Source organism: Protomyctophum bolini (assembly GCF_963924005.1).
Source record: "Protomyctophum bolini genome assembly, chromosome: 14".
Taxonomy (NCBI): Eukaryota; Metazoa; Chordata; class Actinopteri; order Myctophiformes; family Myctophidae; genus Protomyctophum; species Protomyctophum bolini.
This window is the reverse complement of record NC_137875.1, coordinates 11,751,109-11,768,963: the sequence shown is the minus strand read 5'-3', so window position 1 is coordinate 11,768,963 and position 17,855 is coordinate 11,751,109. Positions and strand designations below refer to the sequence as shown.

Sequence of the window (17,855 nt, the reverse complement as noted above, 5' to 3'; positions counted from 1 at the left end):
TGTCTAGTTTAAAGTCACACTTGGCTCAGCTGTGTAACTTGTTCCAATGAAATATTATATTTTGATCAAAGTTATATTCGATATAATCTTTCACTTGTATATTTTTCCACAAAAACAAATCCACGTAAATTGAATTTGGCAACTTTACTAAAGACTGGTTCTTGTCCCGAGTGTCTGTCCCCAACAGGCCAACAGTCGCGACAAAATTAACCAGGCATTGGAAACGTACCGGGAATGGGGCCTTGTATTGGAAACGTACCGGGAATGGGGCCTTGTATTGGAAACGTACCGGGAATGGGGCCTTGTATTGGAAACGTACCGGGAATGGGGCTTTGTATGGGAAACGTACTGGGAATGGGGCCTTGTATTGCCATGGATATGGCCCTATCATGGGGTAGTGTATCTAACTGACACCATCTCTACAGAGCTCAGCCCTATCATGGGGTGGTGTATCTAACTGACAGCCTCTCTACAGAGCTCAGATCCAATCATGGGGTGGTGTATCTAACTGACAGCCTCTCTACAGAGCTCAGCCCTCTTGCTCTCACTCCAGCTCATTCGTGCCCTTTGGCCCTCCCTTCCCATGTCTCCTCATCTGTTGCCCAATTTCTCTTAGACACAGCCTGAGAAATCACAATTTCTGCGGATGCCCATTTTCCCCAAATCTAATAACACATCACCCCTCTCTCTCTAGCCCTCTGAATGATTGTTCTGACCCTTTGCCAGACCTCATATCATGGAGAAAAACACAACTTGAAGCTTTAAGCATCTATTCCCACACAATTTCCTCAATCTTTCCGTCATATAAAAGTGAAGGGCCATACATTACAGTTTCTCCGCAGCAAAAATCACAAATGTAACAGAAGCCCTTATAGAAGTGCCTCAGTAAATGATGAGTGACGCCACTTTCTGAGGAGGTTCCCTTTCCAAACAAAACCGTTTTAAACCATTGACTCGTCCATCATCACACAATCCTCCCTCATAGCGGTCGGCCAAACCGGCAGAACATTAAAAGACACAAAGAACTAAGTAAGAGTAAAAAAAAAAAAAAGTAGGCTGCACTGTGGAGGAAGAGGAGAGAGATGATGATCTTTAAAATAAACAGTTTAACCTCCTGGGCCACAATTCTTCTGGTTCTCGTCTCGTGATGCAAAGAGCCATGAATAGCCTCACCTCAGAAATAGGAAAAGTTAAATAAAAATAAATTATGTGGCAGACGGTGTAAAAGCACTGACACATCGGGCCTCATTCACATAAAGTTGTTCCTACTATATTTTAGTGTAGAAATTTGAAAGCCTTCATTTGTGAAGATCACAGGTGTTTCAGATGATGAATCTTACCAACAAAAAGCTTGTTCACTACATGCCAACTCATTTGCATTGTTCCACAACACAATTAACATAAGCAATTGCAACCGGAATTATCCAACGTGAAACTTCTCAAAATAAACAGATCTGAAAGCTTTGACAACTTTGTAGCTCAGTGTATTTGGCAAGCGAGTGAGTCCCTCGTGCGATGGATCCACTGAACGTGAATTCAATATTGCTCTCATATCTAGCAAAATACGAATACATTTCTGTATGGACCAAATAATAGGCTAATAAAGCATGGGAGGATAGGATATAAGCTATCTACTAAAGAATGACTTGTTTTTTGCTGATGTAAATTATGACGCTAGAATCTAGGTCTAGGGCATACTGGAAAGCAATCGATTATGGATCATTATGGAGTTTTTAGTGCATAATATGTCCATAAGTAAACATCGTTTTAAGCAATACTACTTGATTTTCCTTTAAATTTGTATTGCCTCAGGCTAAAATAATGAAACAGGAATACCTGGATAAACTTGCACAATTACTTCACAAGTTCACATTTGGCTCTAAGTAATCAAGGAGGTATAGTGCTTCACAGACAGGTCATCCTAAAAATAACCAACAACAACTCAGCCAAGAGCAAAACAAAGTCTCCAGAGAACGAACACACACACACACACACACACACACACACACACACACACACACACACACACACACACACACACACACACACACACACACACACACACACACACACACACACACACACACACACACACACACACACACACACACACACACACACACACACACACACACACACACACACACACACACACACACACACACACACACACACACACACACACACACACACACCAAGTAAGGAGTGGAGCCCCATGCAGAAGCCATGCTAGCTAAGCTTACTGCACTGAAGACAAACTGCCCACCTTGTGCATAATGGGTAACAATATGACATTCCCAAAATTAATCTTAGGAAAGTTGTAAATTCAGCAAACAAGGATTTATGTAAGTTAACCCAATTAAATGAAATATATGTTGTTCAGAAGATTAATGGTTTCTTATATTACTATATGAATCTGTTCAGCCAGAAAGGCCGTTAACAATACACAGAACCAGTGAAAACATAGAGGACCTTAGGGGGGAAAAACATACAGTACACAATGACACATAATGTACACTTGTGTATTTATCAACTGTAAACAAAAAAAGGCCATAGCGGAAAATGGCCATATAGCCATTTTCCACTGGGAACCAAATGGATCCATTTGTACACGCGGCTCAGAGTTAAACACCAAGGATTCCACTGTGCATGGCTTTGTGGAAGAAGCTCTGCTTAAGCCTCCTAGAGACCTGTACCTTCTCTCTGTCAGAGAGGATATGCTGAAAAAGTTGTTGAGCTGAGTGGAGAAGGTCATCCATGATCTGGATTGCTTGTGACGCCATACCATATACTTATCTCCACCAGGCCGAATGCATGGGGAGAGAGTATGTTTTGCACCCTGTCCGTCCGTCCGTGTGTCCGTGTGCACCTTCAATGAATAACTGAACCTGCTGCTTATAGCAAGGGAGAGGTGACTGACAGCGCTGCCCGAGTGCCCGGGTCACTATAAATACACGCCAACCTGTTTACTTGCCAAGCCAGAACTCCTGCGAACCAGCCCATACATTGTCAAAGAGCCAGCTCCTACTCTCAAATTGCACATTCTCCTCCTCTCTCTCCCTCTCTGGCGTAGTGGATTGGGACGGAGCAGAAATTGTGTTTTTTATGTCAGAGACATTTAAAAAAAAAAAAGTGCACATCTCACCAGTAGGGACGGAGCTCGTACATGTTTATTGATAACGAGCACCTGATCGATCAGGCTTATTGAGCCGGGTTCTTATCGAGCATTTTCTATTATTTTGTTGAAAGACAGGAGACAATCAATTCTGAACAGAACCAGTATATTTTACTAGGGTCTTCGAATAGGCTACAGAACTTGTCTGACAGACGGAAGGCAATAGTATTAAAGAAACTGGTTAACAACTTAACATGGTATGAGTACCGTCACTTTAAAGGTGTCATTTTGTTTACCTGAACAGCGCTGGTTGGCAGGCATCAATACACTCATTGACAAGTCATTGTATGCTTTGCTGCATGCTGAAAATAGCCAATCTACAAGCTTGCGACTGCTATTAACAGGCTATTTACAGGCTACAGCATGCAACAATGTCTAAAATAAACAACCATTATGATGCCATCAAGACCCGCCAAAATACAGTAGGGGGGAAACTGTGCAATTGATTGCAAAAATATTAAATCGATTAGTAAGTATGGGATGGCTACCCGTTTCAACCAATGACCAACAAGGTGTGACATCACACATTTTAATGGTACAACAAGCAGTAATTAAAATATAATATTAAAATACATATTATCCACCCCCACAACAAATAAGTAACAGCATCGTTAGGGAGGGAGAGGAGGAATGTGACGCGGTGTGAAACGGTGTCCTTTGCCAATACGTGTGTAACGTTGATGCGGATGTTGTGTTTACCGGATGACTCAGCGCTGCCACTGCCTGCCTGCATGGGAACAATTGTGAGCCTCGAGTCCCAATGACGTGTCGCCAGGATAACGAGAGCAGGAACTTCTCTAAACTGCTGTTTTGTCAATCAGCCTCGAAGCTCGGCGGCGGAATAATAAGCAGGGGAGGGGGCCTTTTCTCTCTGTGTCAGGCTGAAAGGGAGTATTTACCCAGATCACCACAGAGCCCTATATGCCGACTGTCTGGAAATAAATAAACATGCACTCAAGGCAAAACAAACTGAACGGATCTTCTTGGAGCTTGCGGTACAGTTACAGGGAGTGCCTATTGACAGTGCCCTCGACGGACTGCCTCCGGACTCCCACTTTTGAACAGGGAAAATGGCTTCATAATGCTGCTACTGTGACAGCAACAGATGGGAGAATTGAGGGCTGTCAATGACATTTTGAAAAAGGGCCGTCTTAGACCGGGCCGTCCACCATGCAGTTCCTCCGATTTCCAGTATAAAAGAGGAAGGAGCGCATCCGTTTGGCCAGAGTAGAAATCTCTTTTGTACAAATGTGCCTTGCTTGGTCTCATCTTTTATTTCCGTCCTGAATAGACAGAGTTCTTGTGCTCATTTGGGAGCAAATCCGTCTTCTTTACTCAATTTGACTAAGACTGGACTTTTAGGTACCAGGTTGTGAGATGTAACCCATTGCTTCTCAAAGTGGGGACCCCTAGGGGTACTTGAGGGAGGCAGCAGACCTCATGCTTCCTTCTATGCATGAGGAGTCCAAGCTGCTTTTAATCACCTGGCAGGGGAGAGTTTCCCCGGCCGGAGGTAGCGTGTGGGAGGAACACGTTATTCCGACCAGTTCCTTTCCCCTCCATCAGGCGCCCTGGCTGGCCAGGGTGAGGTAGTTTTAGAGACCAGGAATACTGCATGTTTTTGTGAGGGTACCTACCTACCCTAGGGGACACGGGGAGAACATGTAAACTCCACACAGAAAGGCCCTTTCACCAACCGCCGCCTCGGGTATGGGCACTGATGAGGAGGGAACCCACATCAAGGTTTGAGAAGCACTGACGTAAACACCTACCCAGTTTGGGGAAGACGATGAGGTACTCGGCGTTGCACTGGGGGCAGGCCACGCGCGCCGTGCTGTTGCCGCGCTGCTTCTCGTCCACCCAGCGCTGGAGGCACGTCTGGTGGACCCACTTGGTGGAGCCGCGGCAGCGACACGGACGCACCCACTCCGCCGTACGGTCGTCCTCGTCCGTGGCAAAGCATACCCAGCAGCTCCTGAACGCGACAAAACACACACACACACACACACACACACACACACACACACACACACACACACACACACACACACACACACACACACATTCTCACTGTTAATACTTATTTTGGCCCAGGAATCTTTCAGAATAAAGGTGTTTGAGTGCCCAGCAGATGAGGCAGATTTTACTCTGAATTTTTACAAATTGCAGCATTTAACTCCCATTTAATTTGATATGGTTATACTTATAATGTGGTTATATTCATGTTGAAAACAGAAAAGGAAATTATTATTATAACTAAAGCTAGCAAAATAAACTAGAATAAAAAAACAGTACAGTAGTGCATCCTGTGGATGCAGAGGTCGTTGTTTGTGTCCCTTAACTATAAACTGCGTTTTGGGATGCATAAATGCACCCTATTTTAATCTCTGCTATTTACTACTTCACGCTACCTCTCTTCAGAAGCGTTAATATTCCAAACGAGATGCTTGGTTAAGTCAGAAATGAGGACAGAATAACATCAGCATTCCGATCAAAACCATGAAACATGTCAGAGCGCTGCACAAGGCGTTGCCTAGCAACGGCCATGTCAAAAAATAGATTTTAGACAGATTTTATACCATTAACTCTTTTTTTCCCCAAGTCTGTATACCGGTACATATACGGACGTCGACGCTAGGTGACGTCATATCCCAGGTCCGTACATGTATATATAAGTATACTTATTATACAAGTATACTTATATAATGGTTGGGTCCTACGGACGCTTTTAACATTTGTCTGGTTCCTATAGCAACGCCCCACCGTTCCAACTATGGGATTGCAAATATATTCACAGTGCAAACCAGTTGAAAGGAGGATTTTCAAATCTCCATAAGTCCGACTCCAGAATTGCTGTCCTTGGTGGATTTTATGCCATCGACATTTTGGATTTAATTTGTGCCTTTGTACCGCACATGTCGTGTTGCAGCTTTCCATGCTGGGATGCGTACGGGGACACATACACATACATAGGGACATAGGTACAGCTCCGGACTGGAACGGAGCCACCGCTCAAAAAGTCACCGCTCATCTGCTGAAAGAGTGTACAAGTGCATTTGTGAAGAGTTGTCTGATGGATGGATACAATAAGAGTTAACGCATTGAGACCCGGATACCAGATTCTACAAAATGCCCTTCTAAAAATCAGACAGGACAGAAAGCCTTTGACAGACAGGAGAGAAAGCCTTTCTTTGGACCAGAGATGAGGGCGACAGACAGACTAGTAGGGGTTTAACCAAAAACACAGGCTTCCTCCTTCACAAAATGACCATAGTTTGTGTTTCAAATAGGGGTTAGGAGGAAATGAAGGTTACATGATACTTAAATCTCCCTCAAATCTTAAAGAAGATAAAACATCTGTAACTGTATTACTATCGTCTAAAGCAATTGGGGGAGAGGAGAAGAGAAGAGACAAGACGTAATCTTACTTGTCCCCCTAGGGGTAAACAGCAGGCGGTCATCAAAACAAAGCTCTTCAAAAACACCAGTCAGAGGTCTAGGCTCAGACCTGACTTAGGTGTAGGAGAGTGCATTCTTAAAGGAAAGCATTGAGAGGACAATTCGCAGTCCTTGATGGAATGAGGATGATAGCAGTGGTCATCATTATAGGTCTTTTGAATAATTGTAATCTGAATGGCCTGGATGAAACACATGCAGCAGCAGAACTGTAGGCCAATGAGTCTGCATGAAAATAATGAAAGAAATCGCTCTAGATCAATATGACAACTTTATAGGCAAACGAGCGGTGAATGCTGAATGCTTTGTCGAGCACATCAGGGATCGCCACAGGACTGCTGGACACAAACAGACGAGCTCAAACAAACAGGCCAGTGGCCATCTGGACAGCAAGCAAAGAATGTCTAAGAACCTTGTCCATTTTCGTTGAGTAACCACTTATTTTACCCCCTTTTTCTCCAATTTAATTTCATTGTCATGCCTATACTTGTCAGAGTTGTTATTTATGCTTGTAGATCGGCTGTTTTTGGCGATTTGCTGCAGTGTTGCTGTTGGGGCAGGATTACTGCCGTTGCATTCGTTCAGCTTAGTGTCAATTGGATGTTTTGGTACTCGGGTCAGAGTATCGGGGCCGGTTCAGAGTACCGATTAAGAGTACTTGAGGGTGGTATCAGAACAACTCTACCCCCTCCCTAGCTTGTAACCACTTAAACCATTCTTTTAATGGTCCCTGAACAACATATTTGGAGATGCGGGTCAGCGGCCAAATACATATATTTCTGGGTGTCCTCGTCATGAAAAGGTTTGAGCACCACTGATATAGAAAGTTTTCAGAAAACTTGGAAGACATTTGTAGAATCTGGTCCTCAGGTCTTAATAGGTTAGAACCAATTCCTCCGTGTCCATCCTATCCCAACATCTCGGGGAGGAAATTAGATATCCTTAGCACGCTGACCTATCTGCAGAATGTCTCCCACTGTGACATTATATTGCTGCTCCATAATTAATAGCCAGCGCGGGATTGGCTGGATAGTTCACCACCCATGTCTCACTGGTACGCGGCGGAGCTCAAGAATCTGGAAGCAGCAATATTTCTAATGAAAGCTGCTACGTGCCGATAACTAAAGAAATATACTCATAGGTTAAGTCCTGAATAATAGATATAAGAAAGAGGCTGAGGGGCCATAATGATGCTCTCGCTCAATGTCTTGGGACTTTCGTTGCTTAAAGGAGCACCTTGACATTTCAGTAGGTTATTTTCATTTTGCTTCCAAGATTGTAGCTAGCTGTGCCCTATTGGTTTAATTTGGTTTAATTTAGACCCAACACTTTATTTGTAGTGTACTACTCAGATCTACACGTCGTGACGCAACACCTTGTGAGCTTGTAGATCAGCAATGTTTGGTAAAAATGTCAAGCTATCCCGCTTTAAGCTCCATTCTCATTCAAAATTTGCCTTATACCACTGCACTGGCCTGTTGCTAGGAGATCTGTTGGGTCAGGGACGACTGCTTTCAAAGGCACTTTGAGCATGGCTATCCACGTGTGACATTTACATTCTAATTTCCATAATTATACTGAACCTTGAACATTTGGCATTTCAACAGCTGAATGAAGCAATGATTAATCTACACACACACCTCCCATAAACCCATTGGCATAAATTCAATAAAAGCCAGGCAATATAGTGGCAGAGGTTTGGGGGGGGGGGGGTTCTCCCACGCTGCAATTATGTGCGTTTGGGATATAGGTTACAAATTGATGTTAATGTTAATAAATAAACCTGAAACAATTATCGTCTCAACGGCGCGTGTGCTGTACACACGACACAATCACAGACACACAGAGTGAGCTCACTTTAGTACCGGTGTGCCTCGTTAAGAAAGGTCGCTTCCGCCACAGCTTTTGTGAGGACATTAACCCACATTTAACCTTGTGTCACTGAGTCCTACAGTGGCATGCGCCCGCTGGCCTAGTGGTCCAGACTCCAGGCGCATGCCACTTTTAAGACTCGGCCCACTCAAGGCTCTGGTGTATCAACAATAGAGCTGTACTCTAAGAATGAGAAATGTTTTGGAATGTGTTTGTACAAAAAAAAAAAAAAGAAGCTTATCCACAACCGACTGTTCAATTTCCTGCCTTTTTAAACAAACGACAATAGCTATGCTTTGAATGGAGGGACCCTGCAGGCCTTGTTCCTATTCTAGTTTACATTGGTTTATACTAAGCCACATCAACTTTCACTCATTTTCCTGGTCCTACTATCGTCAACCAGAGCAGCATGTGAGCAGGATTGAGAAGAGCAAGACAAGGCACAAGCCAGTCCCTCATAATATAACATGCATAATTTATCCTCCACGCGTCGCTTCCGCATCTTAAATAATGAATGTCAAATCTCTGGCCTTCTGTGTCAAGTTGTCTACAGCCCTAGGTGTGCTCCATCACTGGCACTGCTGCGGGGGGGGGGGGGGACAACGACATGACAGGACCCTCCAGGAAGGGGCGCAGACATTTGGCTTGGATTGTTTTGCTCAGGTTGGGGCAGGCCTGCAGTAGTGCAGTACTGTGGCTGATTTTCCAATACTCCTCCTCTGGCACTGAATAAAACATGACGATGAAGGAGAGGAGCCTCGGGGTTAAAGTGCTCAGGTGACACGCGGCCAGTGCAGGGCCTCAGGGTTAGACCTACGTGGTGAACTCGAGTCTCTAGATGGAAACTTAACCCCACCACCTTTTCTCCCATCTACTGCCCTTGTCTCACTCTCAACCTCTCGCTACTACCCTGCGCCGTTTTTCCCTCTTCTCTCCTTATCTTATCTTTGCGAACCCTGCTGTTTGCGTTGATGATGATGCTTGGCACAAGGTACTTCCGTTACTACAGATTATGGTTGGGCTACATCAGGTACTATGGGGTTAGGTTGAACAACCTCTCGTCTTACGTTCCAAATTTTGATGTCCAAATCGGAAAAATGCGGTTCTTCAAAACACCACTGAGCAACTTCCACTGAAATGAATAGTCTCTATCCTTTTAATACTCTATGGTGTCCCTGAGCAAGACTCTTCAAATCGTTCCCCCGAGCGTTGGAATGGCTGCTTACTGGTCCTAGTTATGATAGAATTTGACCTATGTGCAATGCATATATATTATATACACATATAATGTGACAAAAAACACCCCAAAGAAAAGGGTGGGGAGTCTGGACCATTCTATTTATTATAGTTACTGTACTAGAGCACATCTAATACCAAGCAAGTCTGTGATATACACAGTCTTGTCGACTGTCGATGGGCCTGTCACAATGATTACATAATAATCACAATTATTTGAGATAATCGCAAATATTTTTGCATAAATAGTCAATCGTTTCCATGTTGAAAATTAGCTGATCTAAAATGTAATTTTTGAAATTGTATTTACTTTGTAATTTATTTGGAAAGACATAAATCTGCCATGTGAAATTTGTGATTACGAAGCCTAAAAGGTGAATACAAATTGTAACATTCCAATGTTCAATGCACAAAACACTTGTGAAAATTAATCGTCAACAATAAATATGTAATCAGGACTTGAAATAACCCATTTAGACTTGAGGACGATTCTACAAATGCCTTCTAAATCCTGACAGTTTTCTGAAAAACCTATCTTTCTATGTCAGTGGTTCTCAAACTATTTCATGTCAAGGACCCCTAAAATTATATGTAATTGGCCGCCGACCCCCATCTGAAAATATGCAGTTCCAGGGACCTACAAGTTCATAGCACGGCACTCTGTGCCGCACTATGAGCTTGTAGATCTGCTATTTTTCAACAGCTAAAGCATAACATAATGCTTAAAACACCAAAAGGGGTTTGCGCCCAGAATGCGATAAAGAAACCTTGAACCTTGACAGGACTAACTGTCGGAGTGGCTGATGGTACAGTCTGACACAAGAGGTGACAGACAGCCGAGGAGTGACATGGAAGCACGAGGTGCTGATTGGAAGGAGTGGACAGAGTCTCAGCGGGAGCACGACAGCGGAGAGAACAAAAACACAAGGGGTGCTCCCGGCCTCCGGTACATCCGACTGGCTCCTGTTGCAGTAACCCAGCCCTGCTGCTCGACAGGGCCCCAATACGACGACATCGAAACGATATCACTCAACACGAAACCGTATGCGTATCCTCCAAACTCTAACACGATGGCCGTGGCCATGGTAAACAGAACACACTCAAACTGATAAGGCCGGAGCCGCATCGTGCTACAAAAGAAACGGTGTCCAAGATTCACAGAATCACAGACTGGACCCAATGTATGACTGAAACTGCATCCTTTGAATACTCAATTGCCAGGAGGAACAATGTCAAAGGAAAGTTCCATGAAATATGAGACTACTTTTATTTATATATTAAAGGATGGTTGCAGTAACAATTTGTATTATACATTACAGATGACATAATCACTAGTGTCAAAAACAGAATGTGGAGGGGAGTTTTTTTTTGTTTTTTTTTTTTTTTTGTGCAAGTCATGTGAATTTTGTATGCTTTATTGTAAAATCATTAAAAAACTTTTTGTAAAATCATTAAAAAACTCTGTGACAATGACTCGACACCAGCGGGCACTGTGAGCGGTGTGTGGAACACGTGTGTCGAATTTGAAGTTGGTTGGGCGAATGGTTTTCGAGTTACGTGGAGTACAGACGTACACATGGTGCAGTTATAGATAGATGTGTACAGTGTGTGGTCCGTCTTCCCGGGAAGTGGGAACCGAACTGGAGACTGGCTTTCCGGCATTATGTGGTATGTGCCAACCAACCATGTAGTTCTTGGGTCACCCCAAGCCCTGCACCAAAGCAGTGAGGAAACAAGAGTATCCATGCAATCAATCACAAGAGGCCCACATATATTATTTGGGGAAGCCGTAGCTTAGGGTGTAGAGAGGCCTACTGGTAATGAGAAGGTCACCGGTTCGCCTCCCCGCCTCGGCCTGTGTGTCAAAGTGTCCCTGAGCAAGACACATAACCACTAACTCAAACAGAATGGCCAGCAACTGTGTGTGTGTGTGTGTGTGTGTGTGTGTGTGTGTGTGTGTGTGTGTGAGTGTGTGTGTGTGTGTGTGTGTGTGTGTTTGACGTTGAACTTGTGTATAAAAAATGAGTGCGACAGCAGCATAGCTACTTGCTAATCGTCTCACAACAAGTCAGGCTCCCGTTCTGTAAGAAGGGCCTGAAGCCACTCCACAAAGGCTCCTTTCACTCAGTCAGCAGCGCTCACGTGACTGTGGGAAAACTGGGGGTTCCTAGTAAGCACAAAAGCACAAGTGCCGCATCCTGGCCCCTGTCATAAAGGAAGGTTCTCCATGTCTGGCTCACGCTTCTCAACCCCGGCCTGGCCCAGCCCGACTCAGTTCACTAGTAAGAAGGAACCATGCAGACCCAGCGGTCTCCACGCCCACTGCCGGTGGTATCATCATCAACCTAAACTGTGGTGGTGGCTCAGGGGTAGTGGCCGGATTACGGTAAGGTTGCCAGTTAAAACCCCTAATTGCACCCGATGTGCTGGTTGGTGCCTTGCATGGTTTCCGCCACCATCGGTGTATGAATGTGTGTGTGAATGCGTGAATGTAATGCAGAATCTATGTAAAGCACCTTGGATAAAGACGCTATATATAAATGCACCATTTTTAACTTCATGACAACAAACCTAAACAAAACATTTGCAGGTAAATGGTGCATTTATATAGCGCTTTTTATCCAAAGCGCTTTACATAGATATGTGCATTACATTCACCCATTCACACACATATTCATACAGCGATGGCAGATGAAACCATGCAAGGCACCAAACTGCACATCTGCAATTAGGAGTTCAGCATCTTGCTCAAGGACACTTCGACACTAACTCGGGGGGAGCCCGGGATCGAACTACCCCTGAGCCACTGCCGCCCGCATGCACAGAAGATTTATTAACAAAACTAAGTCAATTCTTATGTACATATTACTGAAGTTTCTTCCAAAAACGTGTGTACTTCGACAACATTTTAGGCTCTGTAGCCCTTGAGTATTATTAACACCTGTATGGAAAAAGTGAAAAGCAGGCAGGGACTCTCTGATTGACCAGGCTTATAGTGGCGGCTGTCTCCCACAGTGTAGGCTATATTTGACTGTTTGGCAGGTGGTGGGTCAGATCCCATTCATTCAAAACACCCCTTCCATTTCCAATGTCACAAGTCACAGGAGTTGTCTGAAATTATTGAGGAGCGCCAGACCCTGCTATGCCCAGCTTTCCGGGTTTGTGTGAACACAAACATTGGCTTGTGATTGACTGATCACCCCATAGCGATGATTTGATTGGCTGAGCAAAGTACATATTGAAGCTAAAAGTGAGGGCAGAAGTGAGGACGCAAATTGTGATTGGCCAGAATGAGATGCTGTATGATAAGAGCCATCCTCACTTGAACTTCACACGGTGTGATTTTCATCTCACACACACAAAAATGGGGACAAATTAATGCATGTACCTGTCCTAGGTTATGTATGCTTTCATAATTAAATTACATTTCAGATTTATTTTATCCATATTGGAAAAATCCAGCTAAGAATGTACTTATGGTGGTCATATAATTATCAACAAGTCACTTTGAGACGAGCCTCGTTTTGAATTAGGCAACAAACCATTTTAGCATCGGTAATATCTCCATCATGGATATATCCATCTGCGTCTATAAATATATCCTAGGTCAAAGATAATCTGGCAATCAAAACACAGACGGTAGGAGAGTAAAACCAAGGAGCCAATGAAATAGTCTGTCTGGATTAAAAGGTGTCTCCCTCCGCCTCCATGTCTTAAACACTGCATTGCAGGGGGGGAGATAGCTATAGCTAGCTGGCTCATGGCAGGCCCAGATAAGAGAGCTTGTGTGGAGCCTTATGTTTGTCATTGATAGTCTGGTTATGCAGCCCTCTAGAACCGGGGGAACATGACACACATCTTGCTCGCTGCTATCTGCTCTTCAAACACACTGCCAGGGTTATTGCCACTGCTCTGAGACCTGCCACATGACACTGTCTGGTGCACAGCTAGGGCACGTTCCATATAAAGCATGCAGCCATGCATGCACACCCCTTCTTTCTTGGTTGGTACTCTCTGCCACTGTGTTGAGAAATCCACTCAAAGTCCAAAGTTCGATATTGACAGAAAGCACAGAGTCAAGTGCTATGGGTAGGCCCTATTTCTGTTTGCTTAGCATACATTATCAAATGCCAAAATCTATTTTGGGGGGGGAAATAGCACACTTGTGTGCAGTTGTGTGTGTGTGTGTGTGTGTGTGTGTGTGTCTGTGTCTGTGTGTGTGTGTGTGTGTGTGTGTGTGTGTGTGTGTGTGTGTGTGTGTGTGTGTGTGTCCAGGTCAGGACTTGTTTCTAGACCACCAATGAACATTGAATACCAGAACGCTCGCCTAAAAACACGCCATCCCAGGGGCGCAATTTAATCGGCCAAGATGCTTATTAACACTTAGACTGGCTAAGTTGCACATACCTTACCCGAAGCTTCACCAATCTATGAAGCCGACGAGCCAGGTTAAAGTTAGCCAATCAGGGAAGGCGATGCATACACACACACACACACACACACACACACATTATTCATAATTCAAAATTCAAAATTCAAAAGTCAGAACATGGAAGTTGTTCGGCATGAGAATTGTATCGAAGTTTTATTGCCGACGGTCAAATGGTTCATGAGCTATAGTATGCCTGTTCAAAGTTTGCCTTTTCAATTGAGTGCTTTAGCGCCACCCTTTGGCCAATGCTTGTGGGCTTTGCGTGGCTATCATATTGCCAAGTTTCGCAAAAAAACAACTGCACGGTTAAACTAGAACTGCAATATTTGGCGGAACAAGAAGAAAACAAATGCAATGATGACCATAGCCAGGTCAGCTCCTCTTGTTAAAAACAAGAGGAGGGAGGACATTGTAACTCCTAATTCCTTGGGGAGGGGAGAGATAGACGAGTCCAACAATTCACTCGCTGTTGCCTTAAGGCTTGTGCCTTGTAGTTGTAAATGTAGGCCATCACTGCATCGCAGCATAACTCCAGACAAAAACAAAATCACCATAACAGGCAAATCATGAAATCACACTACATGCACTAGGTCTCGAACCTGCAATTCCACTGGGCACAGGCTTTAGTTCCAACATACTATTGGTCTGACTGGCATTAGACCGACACCCTACCAAAAGTCCAAACCCTAACCTAACCCTAACGGCAAGCACAGCGCAACGCATGTCGGACCAACACATTGCCGGGAGCGACGCATGATTTCCGCATGTCGGACCTTTGGTGTGTCGGATCTGCGTGTGCATCCCATTCCAATTCCACTAAGGCACGTGAAAATTACTTGGAGAAATTGTAATTTGTAACATTATTATTACTCAAAACATCAACACAAACACATCTGAAATGTACACTACTTCAAGGATAGGAAAATAATCTTGTCGATTATAGTAACAACATCTTGTAGTGTCCAGTTCTCCTCAAATAAATGTCCAGCCACCTCAGATGCCCAGTGTTCTGGATTATTCGGCCCCTCCGGTGCCCACTGTTCTCACCAAAAGGTGCCAGTGTTTCGGATTACTTGGCCAAGAGGTGACCAGTGTTCAAAGAAAGAAAAGAAGATGGCCAGAAATATCAGGCGGCAGTGGCTCAGGCATAGTTGCAGATGAGCAGATTTGTGCCTTGCATGGTTTCCTCCACCATCGGTGTATGAATGCGTGTGCGAATGAAATCCATGTAAAGCGCCTTGGTTAAAAAGGCGCTATATAAAATGCACCATTTGTCATGTGCCTATGCACTGTCCCGGTTATCGGTGAAACCATATAAACCTATCTACCTTGATACAAATCTGTAATAGAGCTCATAGGCAAAACACTTCCCACAAGGCCCGGGTCTCAGAATCATCATTTGATTGACAGGGATACTGTGGTGGGTGTTTCATTTTTAGGCGTTTATGGTGCCTGGATGAAGTTAGTTAACTGTACAGCTGTGGAGAAAGTTGAGAATGCTGCTGTGAAATAACAGTAACTCCTAAATAAAACACAACCAGGCACAAACCTCAGCTGTTTGCTTACCCGTCAAAATGTAGGGTCTGCTCTATGATCGTACCATACGCGTTATGCAAGATCTGTTTAAAGTCCACTCATACACATTGGCCCCATTTACATGCAATCCATTCATTCATTCGGAATGAATGAATGGATTAGTTAGTTAGTTGCTACGAGAGTGAGGTCTAGCCAACACCAACTTGGAATTCCTGGATCGCTGCCCTCCACAATTTCCTATTCAACATCAGGTTCTTGAGCTCTGCAGTGTTGTCAGCCAAGCTGTTGCACCGCAGCACGTCTATATAGGTTAGGTGGTACGCTTCTTTCCCCTCCTGGCTTTGCCGTGGGTTGGCTCCCATAGGGTCAATTCACTTGCCTCAAGTTCAAGTGCCTGACGCAGTGTCCTGCCAGCCTCATCCTGCTTCTCTCTCTGAATGGATTAATTCCAGTCATCAGAATAAAAATGCTCATGTAAACACCTCAATTGGAATAGAATATTCCATATTCCAATATATTCCCCCCATAATAAAATGCGCTATTTACAAAGCCATCTGTGATTGCCAATTGCAGTATATGGGTGAAACATGGAGCCATCGGTGTCCCAGTCCACCCGGGCGGGGGAATTGGCGTGAGTTGTTGTGAACACATGCACACTTCCCCAGTAAGCCTGGAGGCTTGGGGACTTACTGGGGAAGTGTGCATCGTTGAGTTACCTACCAGGTTGTATGTGCTGTCTGTGTCTGTCGGGCAAATTATGTGTGACGGCTGACTGACGGATGAATTAACGTGCACTCCTTGTCAATATAGTGGCACATAGCCTAATTATCAAATAGCTCTCTGTGGTGACTGACGAGTGCTCAGAGTAGGTCGTAAGAGCCACACGTGTTGCGCTTTTAGCTTTATGTTTTCTTTCAAATGGGCTTCAATTCGACGGACTTTTGGGAAAAACATTCACAAACACCACTTCTCTACTCTAGATGCGCTTCATGATGTGTATTTTAGTTCTGGGTTGTTTTGGGTGGAGGTTGCGTGTGGTTGCAGGGAGTGGGACTCAGTTAATATGAATTATGGTATGAATCTCTGTTCGGAATGAATTCATTCATTCTGAATACATTTTGTGCATGCAACAGAGGCCAGTGTACCCTTTCTTTAAACCAGTTATTCTAGTATAGACAGAACAGAAGTTACATGATTATGATTATGAACATCAACAGGATGAACAGTAACGTTAGGCGATACTACTGAACTGATCCAAAATTGTGTTTTACATGTATGTCTTTAAATGTCTTGATGAATTGAAAATGGAGGACCCTGATATAAACTACTAAGTAGCAGTGCTTTTTCTGTTTTTATGCTCTACAGTTTTTGGATTGACCTTCCTTGGACTATACCCATTCTTTTCTGCAATCCGTTAATAAAATGTTCAATCAATCCTAAATTATGTTGTTTTGGATTTTGATACATATTTGATTGCATTCAATTCAATAACAAATAACAGAATTCCAAGCATCAAATCCCTCTTAAAATGAAAAGTTAAAAAGCACACGTTTTGTTGCATTTACATTAAGATGTCGCTTGTTTTGACCACTATTGCGTTATTGTCCCCCAGGGCCACGTAGCTGTCAGTGTCAACACAGGTGTGTTTTGTCCAAATGCCAAACATCACACAGTGTACGTTAGCATAGCAACCTCTATGTGGCTAGTTAGCTAGCGTTAGCCAGTTCATTAAAGTTACTTCAACTCACCTGTCCAAATTCTGCTGCATGGCCACTGCATCCTCTTCCGCCATCGCCGTAGAAAAAAACGCAGTCACCACTTGAAAGGAGCAATTTGAATTGTGACTATAAAGGTTCGAACAAATAAAACGTGGTGTTGTCACGCCCGTTAGCTGAAGGCTGAGATTGCTCTCAACTTGGCAGTTAGCAGAGGTGCTGCTAACCGAGGCCTTTGTGTTGTTGACACCGAGCGTACAGCTGCAAGCTAGCAGCCACGTAACGACATCTATAATGTAAGATAAGATAATAATATGGTAAAAGAGCAACTGGTGTGTATTATTTCAAGAAGAACGAGCTCGTTTACGTCACTTAGCACTGTCATGAACACATCATAGCATCGCTTTCGCTTTGACCGCTTCACTTGACTCCA

At 43.9% G+C, this 17,855-nt stretch overlaps 1 protein-coding gene across 2 annotated transcripts in view; it reads right to left on the bottom strand.

The window, feature by feature from the left end:
• The window catches only part of marchf5 (membrane-associated ring finger (C3HC4) 5), a 32,595-nt gene extending 14,740 nt beyond the window's left edge, over positions 1–17,855 (bottom strand). For both annotated transcript variants that reach the window (XM_080781589.1, XM_080781590.1), the window contains exons 1-2: positions 17,456–17,855; positions 4,948–5,150 (exon numbers count right to left, since the gene is read on the bottom strand). In XM_080781589.1, the coding sequence (XP_080637715.1) occupies positions 4,948–5,150; positions 17,456–17,499 (247 nt within the window). In that variant the 5' untranslated portion in view covers positions 17,500–17,855. The remainder of the gene's footprint in view (positions 1–4,947; positions 5,151–17,455) is intronic.